At 32.3% G+C, this 14,012-nt stretch overlaps 1 protein-coding gene across 1 annotated transcript in view; it reads left to right on the forward strand.

Moving 5' to 3' along the window:
- The first annotated feature begins 12,192 nt into the window (after positions 1 to 12,192).
- Positions 12,193 to 14,012, forward strand: part of LOC111056073 (ATP-binding cassette sub-family G member 4) — a 144,681-nt gene continuing 142,861 nt past the window's right edge. Inside the window, 1 exon segment of the mRNA XM_039429590.1 lies at positions 12,193 to 12,601. Within this exon segment, the coding sequence (XP_039285524.1) occupies positions 12,496 to 12,601 (106 nt within the window). The 5' untranslated portion in view covers positions 12,193 to 12,495.

The raw sequence follows: 14,012 nt of genomic DNA on the forward strand, positions 1-14,012 counted from the left end.
TCTTATTAATTACAGAATAGTCGAAAAGCAAGAAATTCATTCATTATTGGCTGGAAAGTTTATTATTTTTCAGTTTTATTGACTATTCTACTAAACTAAGATGTGTTTATGTTATCTATTAATCGGAATACTATATTTTGTTGATTCATTCCTAGGCCACGATCTATCCAGATAAATGTCTGGATAGTAGACATAAATCAAGAAACTTCAATTATTAACATTTTGCTAATATTCCATGAAACGTTTTATTCATTAACACTAATTGCATAGAAAAAGTAGTCAAATTTTCATTGATGACAGCACAAACCATCATTAATTATTGAAAAAAACTTTATAAGGAAAAACATGATTACAATATATTGCCGTGCTACCAATTTTCTCCTAATTCGGTTGGATAGCATTGTCTCACCTATTAACCTAAGGAAATTTATCGGCTCCAACGTAATAGATTCTTGATAAATTATGAATGGATCTATCGCCTATGAATGAGAAATCCAATTTTCAGAGCAAATGAACTTATAATCTTCAGATGAATTTTGGCAAAATATTACACAAATACACAAAGAACAATATCTTACAAGCCTAAGCATCTAGTCACTACGAGCTAATTACTTATCCAGTTTATATAGTTGAAAAACAGTGGCTATTGGCTTGTATACACAAATAACAATATATAGACAAAATAGAACACTATAAACTGATTAAAACTCAATTTAAAACATTAATAAATTCACTTAAACAGAAAATTATTTAGAGAGCACAAAATTACAACACACACCAGCCAGCCATGTTTCAGAGAGAAGAACAGGAAAAGCCAAGCTACAAGGAAGCTTCGTCGTCAGAACAAAAACCACATCTCAAAATCAGTAATGACTTCATGACACGTCAACAACAAAATTATAAATTACAAGTTTAGAATTCACATTTTATATTTGTTCTCAATAAAACTTTATTTTGAAACTATTATTTTAAATTTTTATATATCATCTCGATTTAAATAAACCATTTATCTATTAATTCTGTCAACCCAGCCTCGGTGACACCATGGAACAATGCAACAATCATTTACGATAAAAAATTCTCAGTCAAAAAGTTTGTCCGTATATCGATGACTCTGATATTTACTATAAAGTTTCATAGATCTCGAATTGAAAATTCGATTCCAATCGAGAAAAAATGTAATATTACAATATATATATATTTTTCAAATTATAAATTAATAATTATTATTGATTCAATAAGAATAAATAATAGCTGAAATGTTCATATTGATAACACCTTTATTATTTTGTCAACACCGATCTGTAAACGATTAATTTCAAAAGTACGCGCCAAAAACGGTGAACCAGTTGGGTGGGAGGAAGTAGTGGTGCACCAGTCACGTGGTTTCTGGTTACTGCTCACTTCGCCGAAGCCGTACATGCACCGCAACCTCCCATGAACACAATCAATGGTGTAATAACCGAAACCGGTCTTTTTAAGTATCAATAAATCTGTGGTTTTTTGACAATTTCTTAGTTTTTTCATTCAAATTTTATGATCGTTTTTCTGCTAGGAAGAGTGAACATTTTTTTAATTTTGAAAAAATCACAGTTGAATTTGCATACTTCGTAATAATGAGTTAGTATTTTTTACATTAACTCGTTCAGGCTCGGTTGCACAAAAGCCTGTTAAATTTTAAGCTTGATTTCTTTTCTAGTGTCATTTGATCATGGTTGAAATTTAACAGGCTATTTTGAAACGATGCCTCAATCTATTGTATAATTACGTTTTTTTAAATAAATTTTATTCAACACAATTTATCACGCTAATTATCCATTATTGAATAGAAATCAATGATAGGCCTAAGTAGTCTTCATGATGGAAAATCCTAATACAGTATCACAAAACTTGAGTAAACAAGGCTCAACTCACACTTACGCGACTCAGGTCGAGAAGAGACTCGACTCTAGTCGAGAGCATGCGTTTTCCAAAAGGTGACACTCAGACCAGTCGATTCTAGTCTCCGCAACGTCACCATTTGAAAACACATGCTCTCGACTAGAGTAGAGTCTCTTCTCGACCTGAGTCGCGTAAGTGTGAGTTGAGCCTTACAGTTCCCAAGTTTTATAACTGGGCACCCGCCGAAAAACCTTCGGGTTTGGCAGGACCCTCAATAACAATTATTGTTTTGAGTTGTGAATAAATATTTTGATTGAATCTGAATATAAGAAAGCTTATACACGCTAAAACGGAAACTTTTCTGAGTAGTTCCAAATAGGCCCGTTATAATGAGCTGAATATCAACTTAGCCAGATATGATAATGTAACACTTACCGAATAACATAGTTATTTTATTTATCACTTCAATATATTTTTTATTTTTCAGTAAAATTATATACAAATCTAAAACAGAAAATAAAGCATATCTTCCATCTATATCGTCATATCCACACAAAATGACCACCAAAATTAAATTATGAATTTCAAATAATTTTAGATTGAATAAAACATTTAAAATACAAACTTTTGAAGAACTAATAAAATTATAATTATAATAATAGCCTTGTAGGTATTTTAAATAAAATTTATCTTATTACAATATTAATCATACTTGCTTTGGCAGAATGATTGGCTGATGAATAATAATTCTGATTGATTGAATAAATAAATATTATTTATATTATTCAAACTTTGATTTCCACCAACCAATTCTCATTCTGATTGATTGAATAAATAAATAATATCATTATTCATATTATTCTAACTTTGATTTACACGAACCAATTCTCAATATGTGAACTGATCTAGTTTGTATATTAATTTCCGCCATTTCACGGGATCTTTTGCCTCCCGTTCCCGTGCAGACTTCAAGTGATGTCTTTGACTGTTTCGCGAATATAGCAACATTTTGTCTACAACAAAAATAGACAATTCCCAAGTTTCATCATCTAAGTAATGTATCAAAATGTTATAAATTGAAAACTAACATAAGTGGACTAGTCTCAACTCTAATTACAATCTGAGCTCTTGAGTAATCATATTCTATCCTTGCTAGCCTTTTTCCAATTTTACTACATCTTTTGCTCATCTCATCATTTCTTAACTTAATTACTATACTGTAGGTACTCTTCATTCTCCATTGTCTATCTAGTCAAATGTTTCAAAATTCTCATTTTTAATCTTGTCTCATTTTAGTTGAAATGTTTGCTCAAAAATAGTTGACTATATGTTCTAGAATTAAATTGAATAATTGCCTTTACCAAGGGCGGAGTTAGGCACTACCTCCGTAAACAAAGCCATAGTGCATTCGTGTGATTTCAGCACAGGTAGGGCTCCTACACCAATAAAAATTAGTTGATTTCAGCTGATCTATATCAGCTAGTGTCTCTGTTGGTGTAGGAGCCCTACCTGTGCTGAAATCACACGAATGCACTATTGCTTTGTTTATACGGAGGTAGTGAGTTAGGACTCAAGAATCACAGAGTATTGGATAACAGAAACAAACGGTATAGTTTCTATAAATTCCCTTCTCTTATATTACCATATTTTCTCTTATTTGCACAAACAATCATTTCTTATATTTTACTATCGTTGGCCTCAGCATTAATTATAATAATATATAATTGTTGGCCTCAGCGTTTAAAATTGTAAATGAAAGTTTTGAATGGTTCAGCCATGCTTTATTATACTCTCCAATGAAATAAATACTAATTATGAGTAAAATAATTTAAATGATTACTGAATTGAAATATTCTGTTGCAAATGATTGAATCCAAACAATCAATGGACTCATTTTCTCACATTTTCAATTGTATTTACATTCATGTATTTACATACAATGTATTTACATCACATACATAATGTAATGTATTTACATCACATTATTCCTTTGTTTTGGTCTGAAGATACTTTCAACATATTCTATTCAAGTATTGTTCCAGTGTAAACAAATAATTATAGCCTTAAAATGCATCAATTTACATAAAATTAGGACTCATAATCTTAGCATTTTTTTATTCTCTCATGAATTAACTTTAAATTTGATCTCATACTTTTTATCGAGGTTTTCCTATCAGATCTTCAATCATTTCTAAAAATAGGGTGATTTATCTACTATTAGAACTACGCTACGTCTGTTACACTTGGAATAACATCATATATAATTATTCACAAACTAAATTTCGAACTAATTTTTAATTTCACATAGTATTTTATGTAACTAATACCATAGAGAAACATTAGCGTAAGTAGATATCCCGTGGTATGGGGAATTTATGTCGCAACTTTTACTGTTATCTCAAGCCGATTACTGTCGATTATTGTAAATTTTTACTGTTTTGTTGGGGTGAGAGTGTATGAACGGCACAATTTGAGAGACTACCAGCGTCACACAGCTTCATGAGAAAGAACTAAGTGAACTATCGGCTTGGGATAACAGTAAAAGTTGCGACATAAACGCCCTATACCATGGGATATCTACTTATGCTATCGTTTCTCTATGCTAATACCTAATCATCTAATATATTGCTTACAAGTTCTAAAACTCTATTAGAGTATAAATAATTTATGCTTCAAAGACTTGAATTTTTCCTAATATGATTCTTATACTGTACTTTCAATAAGATTCTTCAGTTAGAAAAAAACTATAGACTAGTTATTCAGCTTCATCTTTATTTACACTTGAACTTGGTATTTCTTCTTCTACTACCACTAGCCTAAATCTAATTTTATCGTTGTAGAAAACTTAACATGTAGTATTGAGAGAAATAGTTTTTTGGCCTATCTATGGAATTAAATTAAAATTTAATTTTAAAATGTGCCATTTAAATTCCACATGGTTTATTGTTGTTTAGCACTATTGCCATCGATTTTCAGTCCAGTCAATAAAGACACAAAAAAGGGAGTGTGCTTGCAATATATATTGCAGTTCTGATTTTTTAATATATTATTTGGATAGCCTACATGAGAGAAGTCCAGAACCAATCCTTTCATGCAAAATTTCCTTGTGCTAGATACAGTTATATCTACTCTAGGTAATACTGAAATGAACTGCATGTAACGGGTGATTCTCATAGAACATGATCTCATGAACTTATATCATTGTGCAAAATATCAATGTGACAACAATTTAGGTGGTGATGGTGGTGATGATGGGTGAAGCTAAAAATGAGGTGTTTTTCACAATACAAGGAGCATTGATGTCAGGTGTACCTGGAAATCTGTACGAGATAGAGCGCTTTACCTGATCTCAGATTGTAGAGCACGAAAATACGGCCAGAAGAATTTTGAATGATACATCTAAATGGTAACAATCGGAAGATATTGTTGATCAAAAACTAAAATTCATCAAAATTGATTTTTTCTTCAAATTTTACTCATTTTTGAAAAATTATAACACAGTACTCATTAGAGATAGAGAGTTCCAAATGATCTCATCTTATTCAGAAATTTTCAATCTAAGAAAAAAGGCGAGAGCAAATTTTTTCTGTCCGAATAACGGATTTGGCGGAAATAGCTGAAAACTGGGAAATGCACCGAAAATACGAGGTTTTTGGGCCACCCTGTATCTAGCACAAGGAAATTTTACATGAAGAAATTGGTTCTGGACTTCACTCATGTATCCAAATAATATATACAAAAATCAGAACTACAGTATATACTTATTCCACGCACCAATGTATATTGTGACTGAACTATTTGTGATAATTTCCTTACAAAATGAATAACTTTGATGCTACATCTGTTCATTCTGCATTTTTTAGTTTTGAATTTAAATGTATAATGGTGATAATAGTATATTGTTAAAATCAAAATATATAATAAAATCCAGCCTATTGTTGATTGTATATTGTTAAAACTGTTAGTGCCAGTTGCACAAAAGCCGGTTAATTTTAATCGTGATTCATTCACCAATCAGATTGGTTCTCTTGAAATGAATCCCAATTAAAATTTAACCGAATTTCGTGCAACTGGGTCTTAGTAAATTAAGGCTGTGCAAAGGCTAAAAATAAACTATCTACTCGTGATATTTTTCAAAGTTCTTTGATTTGTGTATCATCAAGCTATCAAAATGAAAAAGTTTTCTCAGGAAAACATTTTTTTCGATCATTACTTTTTGAGATATGAGCGCTTGAAGTTTGAGTCTTTGGGAAAGAAAATTTCAAATTCGGTACGAGATAAATCCATGAGATTTAGAGGATGGATTCTTCATGGTATTGTTGATCTAGTGAAATTTTCTAAAAATATCAATTTTTAAGAGTTATTCAATTTACTAAAAATAAGAGTTATTTTTGGTAAATTGAATAACTTTTTCAAAAATTGATATTTCCAGAAAATTTTTGTTTTACTAGATCAACAAAACCATGAAGAATCCATCCTCTAAATTTCATGGATTTATATCTTACCGAATTTGAAATGTTCTGTCCCAAAGATTCAATCTTCAAGCGCTCATATCTCAAAACGTAATGATCGGAAAAAAATGTTTTCCTGAGAAAATTTTTTCATTTTGATAGCTCGATGATATACAGATCGAAAAACTTTGAAAAATATCACGAGTAGAAAGTTTATTTTTAGCCTTTGCACAGCCTTTATTGATGATGCCTATAAAATCAGTCTAAAATCTTCAACTCAATCTATATTTGTGATAATATTAATATGATATATACTGTTTTAATAGTTACTGATCGCCTAATTTATTGCATCAATTTCCTAGTCTATTCTTATAGATGGATCACGATTGTCTTACCCCGAAAATATAAATGTCATTCTCATTACAGATAATAGCCAAGCTATTAAGAATCAGCTCTGTCATTTCGAATCTTGTCCATAATTCCTACTCATATATAGACAAAGTAATTACAATTTTAATTGAAAGTCTGATGTGTCTAGCCAATGCTTATTCATCCGCACATAAATTTACTCAAATATTCACTCAACTACTTACTTGACCATTTTTGTAATTCTTCACCCTCTTTAGATTGCTCATTCTTGAAGTATGCTATTGACCAAGTAGATGTTGATAAAAAGGAACCTAGTTATAATCTATGGATAAGTAATGAACAAATTATAGATTCTGTCATACATTACATCAAAACCCATTTAATTTTGAAATAGTATTTTGTGAATTGGAGATCTGGTCGCGGATTTAATTATTAATTGTAATTGATAAAGCGAGAAGATCTCCATTGTACAAAGATGAAACGTGTGTTTTATCACGTTTCGTGAAGGCAATATTTATGGTTTTTAGCTCCATGCTATACAAACAAGAGTGAGTTGACTTTTGGTCTGTAAATCAATGCTGCATGTGTTTTTCACATAAATAGATTTTTGAATTTTTCTTTCGAGGCCCGTATTCTTTGAACCGTTTGTGAAGTTAGTTGTTGAGTTAAGGCATTGGTTACCTGAAGGATTCTGTCTCGAGAATTTAATTATTATAGGCTGTCGCAGTTCGGGCAGTTTAAACCTACATAATTGTGTTTTCGCCACACTGCACAGAAAGCAGCTGTTTTCCAGTCCCTACGTAGATCTGAAAGACCTTGTTTGCAGACGACGTCAGAAAGGGTTTCTTTTCCGGTCTAGGCCAGAAAGTTGTCTCTTTCCAGCCGCTTATGGCTGGAAACAACGCGCTAATTATTTTAATAAGTCATCCGCTAGATCGGGCGAGTGTCCACTTTCATAATAAGCTGAAGTCGCCATGATTTTAGTTCCAGTTACGAATCAAACTAATTCGCTTCGCAACCAGTTTTATTCAATTATTTATTGTTGATTAGTGCATTCCGAATTTTCAAAAATGCTTGAAGATGACTGTGGTATTCCAAGTGAAATTTTAAAAGAATCTGAAATCCTGACTGCAAATCTTCTACCACTAAAATCAAGAGATAGGTACGATAGCTTAACGAGTATTCTTTATTTTTGTATTCTTTATTTATTTTGTCAGCAATACCTGTAGTGTGGCGAAAAATATCGTTCGCACCACGGGCAAAAATGTTTTTTCCAGCTCTCAATCTTTTCTAGTCCTCGGCCTACGGCCTCGGACTTGAAAACCGATTTCGAGCTGGAAAAATCTCATTTTCTGCTCTAGGTGCGAAATATACTATTTTGCCACACTGCACAGAAAGCAGCTGTTTTCCAGTTCCTAAGTAGTCTATCATCTGAAAGACATTGTTTGCAGACGACTCTCGTTTGAAGTCAGAACAGGTTTCTTTCCGGCCTAGGCCGGAAAGAGTACCCTTTCCACTCGCTAACATGGAACTAAGAAAGGTGATCAAAAAACTTTTCATTATTTGTTCAATATTCATAATTATTCAATAATTAAAACATTTATAATAATATCATCTTATTGTCATTTGAAAGAATAAAAAAGTATAAACTCAACCTCCCACATAATTGAACATCATCTTTTAGGTTATTTAGACAAATCAGAATAAAAAATAAAAATACTTGGACAATTTCCTGATATTCAGATTACCTCAGATTTGCTAGAGCTATCACCTTCCACTTCTGCTTTCGGAAGTGCTTAGTAAACAGCTATTCTCATATATATATATATATATGATATATATTATATATATTATATATATATATTATATATATATATATATATATATATATATATATATATATATATATATATTATATATTATATATATTATTATATATATATATATATATATATTGTTTATTTTTGTGTGTGGCGAAAAATAGCGTTCGCACCACGGGCAAAAATGTTTTTCCGGCTCTCAATCTTTTCTAGTCCTCGGCCTACGGCCTCGGACTTCAAAACCGATTTCGAGCCGGAAAAATTTCATTTTCTGCTCTAGGTGCGAAATATACTATTTCAGGATTTGAATCTTGTAGGGAAAGCTGGTGTTTTGATTCAAACAACTGGCATAAGTTTTTTTTGTATATATTTTTTAAATAAAAAATAAAAAACACCAGCTTTCTCTACAAGGTTCAAATCCTGAAAACACAATTATGTAGGTTTAAACTGCCCGAATTGCGACAGCCTATAATAACTCAATTCTCAACACAGAATCCTTCAGGTAACCAATGCCTTAACTCAACAACTATCTTCATAAACGGTTCAAGTAATACGGGCCTCAAAAGAAAAAATCAAAATCTATTTATGTGAAAAACACATGCAGCCTTGATTCACAGACCAAAAGTCAACTCACTCTCGTTTGTATAGCATGGAGCTAAAAACCATAATATTGCCTTCACGAAACGTGATAAAACACACGTTTCATCTTTGTACAATAGAGATCTTCTCGCATTATCAATTACATTTAATAATTAAATCCGCGATCAGATCTCCAATTCACAAAATACTATTTCAAAATTAAATGGGTTTTGATGTCATGTATGACAATTCCACTATACACAATCCTATGATCTCAAAATTGATTTCCATTAATGTATAGGGCCTACTATATTCTAATATCTTTGCCTATCTAATTATTTATACTCTTCTCTTTCATTCCTTTAAGGACATTCTCTCAATGATCCATAATATTCAAAAATCAAGTGATATAATGTTGATATTGTTGAATTTATTGTAGTATTTAGAGCAGAGTATTAGAGTTTTTAAATATATTCGTATTGTTAAATTTTTATTGATCGTTAACTTATTAATTTTTTGATGCTAATATTCTATATTCAAATATATATACTTACAAGTTATATTTCCACAAATATATTATATAAACTGTTGGAATTGAATTGTAAAAAAATATATATTTACTCTGTAAAATGCATTGTTAGTGTTCAGGGTTTGGAAGTATACAAGTGGTAATACGATTCATGTAATATGTATTCATGATGCAATAAATATACAATTTCATACGATTCTTTCTTATTACTCAAACTGACTTGCTTATCCATATTTTATTACCTTTTTCACTGATCACAAATTCCCCAAACGCCCCTTTTACACTACCTCGAGACTGGACGATTAGGGCCAAACCACAAATTAGGCAACCAGCAGCTGTGCACCAATATTTATTTATTTATATACAAAGGCAACTCTTCATAATTATTTTAAGCCCATGTGATGATGAGGGGATGAATGATAATACAGTAGAAAGTTTTCTATTTGTGATGATTATATTCATTGTAAGGGCCAAGTCACACGAGGAAGCGCTTTTTCGGGCATTTCAGACGAGTTAGCAGAGCTGGAAGCTGATTGCCGTTCGGGAATCAGCTGATAATCAGCCAATTGGAGAGCTTTCTGCTCTACCGACACGTCTGAAAACGCCCGAAAAACGCTCCGTATGGCTTGTCCCTTATCACAAATAGAAAACTTTGTTGACCGAGCGAAGTGAGGTCTAAGATTCAAGTCGACGGTTTTGCATTTTTCTTTATTTATGTTTATATGTTTATATTTCTGTGGCTTGGTGCAAGAACTACCTATGTCAAAATATCAACTTTCTCACAAATCAGCTTGAAAGATCACCTTGTTTTTTCGAACTACGGCATTTCGATACGGAAATGCGAGTGCTAGAAGTGCAGAAGTCGACATTGGTAGTTCTGGCACGGAGTATGAAATCTAAAAACATATGTCTTCATTGGTAGTTCTCGCACTCTGAGAGTGGAATAACTAAATCATGACATTGGTAGTATAAATTTTATAACTTTTTATTGCTTTGAGATAGGACATTGGCACTTCTGGAACTGAAAATAATCGATATTAGTGATGTATTAAACTCATTTTTGAAAAAATTGACATTGGTAGTTTTTGCATCAAGCCACAGATTTATGTTCCGCATTTACGGCGAAACGCAGCAATAGATTTTCATGCAATTTGATAGGTATGTTCCTTTTTTAATTTCGCGTCGACGTATATACAAGGTTTTTGAAAATTTTGCATTTCAAGGATAATATAAAAAGAAAAGGAGCCTCCTTCATACGCCAATATTAGACTAAAAATCAGACTATAGTATTATCATAAATCAGCTGTCGAGTGGATTATAAATTGCAAGCAAATCAATATCTCAATGTAACTCATTGAAAACACAGCCGTTGTGTGGACTATTAATTGCATGCAGTGAGGCATGCGATTGATAACTTGAAGTAGCATAGTATTTTCTCCCGACTTTGCAGATGAATGCAGAGAATTCAACTCGATAAGCTTTTGATAATAGCAGCATATTTTAGCCTACATCAAATTATTAGCATTGTCGATACAACAACCCAAACAGCCATTAGTCGTTTATATACCGATATCTCGCCGACACGACAGAATTTACTCTGATGGACAGTATTAGAGGAGTCTGTAGTTATAACTGCGCGAGGTCTACTGTTCACAGAACTACTAGTACTGTATTATCATTCATCACCTAATCATCACCTGGGCTTTTGGAGACTTGCCTTAGAAGAAGATTAATTGACCGAGCGAAGTAAGGTCTAAGATTCAAGTCGACGGTTTGTTTAAATGTTTATATGTTGCGCATTTACGGCGAAACGCGGTAATAGATTTTCATGAAATTTGACAAGTATGTTCCTTTTAGAATTGCGCGTCAACGTATATAGGCTACAAGGTTTTTGAAAATTTTGCATCTCAAGGAATAATATAAAAGGAAAAAGGAGCCTCCTTCATACGCCAATATTAGAGTAAAAATCAGACTATAGAATTATTCATCATAAATCAGCTGTTTAGTGGACTATAATACTACCCGTTCAAAAACACCGAACATCTTTCCATCAACGTTAGTAGACAGTTGACTATAATACTACCCGTTCAAAAACATCGAACATCTTGAGAATGTATCTTTCCATCAACGTTAGTAGACAGTTGACTATAATACTACCCGTTCAAAAACATCGAACATCTTGAGAATGTATCTTTCCATCAACGTTGTAGACAGTTGCAGCCAGACCTGATAACAGCGCTCACACTCACATTCCGGGACGACACGTCACGGTACGATAGGACAGACGACAGACAGCTCTATGTTTATTTAAGATTTCTTCTAGACATTTTAAATTGATAAATTATTATTAATTTTCGAGAAAACATAACAACAGGTCAATGTAACTTACTGAGCGCGAGGTCTACTATTCACAGAACTACTAGTAAATAAATGTTGGTGCATATCTGCTGGTTGCTAGGCAACGCTAGGCTACTCTTGTTTATGGTGTCCTCGAATTCCAACAGATAGCGCTGGCTAGCAACGTCACTTTCATGAGTTGCGGTTTGTCTGCTTGACTGCTGCTTCTCAGCGTCTAGTATCCATCCGAATCTACACTAGAAAGTGTCTGTCAGCTGTTGATCACCAACAAGTTATTCGACTTTTCGCTGCTCGTTTCGGGACTTCGCTAAAACATGTTGGGACGTACGCTCAGCAATAACCGTGAATAATCCCAGGCTCTACTCAGACCAGTGTGTTCAGAAATCTCCAAAACAAATCGAAAGTTCCCGACTAGTTGATACTTTAATCGCCTTTCTTCACTTTCACTCGGCGTACGAAGTTGGTGTTTGTTATCTGTTGGAAAATTCACTTGGAAAATCGTTGGAAAATGACAGAGGAACGAGCTGTTTTACTACACTTGCCTCCCAGCAAACCCATTCACATATCGTTCACTGACATCACTCTCACCGTCGACTTGGGAACTGTAAGAAAAAGTAAGTCAACAAATTAAATTTATACAAACTATTCACAAAAGTGTAAAACGACAAGCTACAAGTGATCAAGATAATACAATAATATTACCTAGTTTATTTATTTCACAATCACAAATCATAAGTATAATGCTGTGGGTAGATGACACAAGCTGATAAGTCATGATTTGTAAACTTTTCAGGAGAGCAATTTGAAAGTTTGGCATAGCTGCAAAAATTATCTATCATATTTTTTCTTACCCATATTACACTAATATAATCACCTGATCTTTGACTATTTAAATATAAAATATCAAGGAATAAAACATTTATTTAAATTAACTATTGAGAATTTTTGCAAGTGATGTCAGAGATATCATGTTTTGCCATCTGCCAAATGTTTCAAATCACAATGTAACAGTATAGGAAATATCTTAAAAATCGATTATTTAGAAATTTGAATATATTTTTTAACAAATAATTGATATTATTTACAAGTATTGTAAACATCAAGTTAACCAAACTTGAACTGTTTGCAAAGTTGTGTGGGTTATGTAGTTCTCAATATAGGTTTTTGATTTTCAGATTTAATAATAGCCTACCAGTACATAAACTTATCAAATTTTGCCATCTTTTGATAATTTGGACTATAATACAAACCGGTAGAAGAGTGTTGATATAATTATATGTACCTACTTATCATCAGTCTGTCAACTTAGGGATTGGAAGATAATGCTCTATCAGGCTTGAGCAAGGCCTATATCTCAGCTATTTACAGAGATACAACATATTTAGTCATCTTATAGATCTAATTTTTCTGAACACAACCATATGCATAACTCAATATGGTCAAAAATGTGACTTATCAACTTGTGTCATCTACCCACAGAATATATAATATGGTTGGGAGAAGACAACAAAGCCCAAAACTGTCTTCTCCCAAACTTTTACAAATAAAAGTTTCAAAAAAGAATAAGGTTAAGATTTCACTTTTCACTTCAAAAAAGTCCAATAGTTGGAAACTGTCTGAACAATTAACACTCGAATGATTCTACTTATATAAAGTCTTTACTCAATTATCATAGAAATCACTATAGTGGGGTCCACGTTATAATGGCAGTGGAGAAAGATAGGAGAAAAACGTTGCCGATCCTCTGTCTTGTCAATGCCTTCTATAGACGGTAGCTGATACAGGTTTATTGATGTAATATTAACGTTTCATTCTCGTTTAAAATAATCATATTTTTATTAAGCAAGAAATTATATTTTTCAATAATTTCATAATGAATTTTCATAATTAATATGAAATATTTGTTAATTGATTATCAATAATTATTATTAAATAAAAATCCAAATTAAATGCTGTAATTCACCCCGAAGACTTCTGCTACTGCAAATATTGACAACAGGGTAAACAGCTAGATGGAAATTCGAT

The sequence above is a fragment of the Nilaparvata lugens genome, chromosome 5 (assembly GCF_014356525.2).
Source record: "Nilaparvata lugens isolate BPH chromosome 5, ASM1435652v1, whole genome shotgun sequence".
In the NCBI taxonomy this organism is placed as follows: domain Eukaryota; kingdom Metazoa; phylum Arthropoda; class Insecta; order Hemiptera; family Delphacidae; genus Nilaparvata; species Nilaparvata lugens.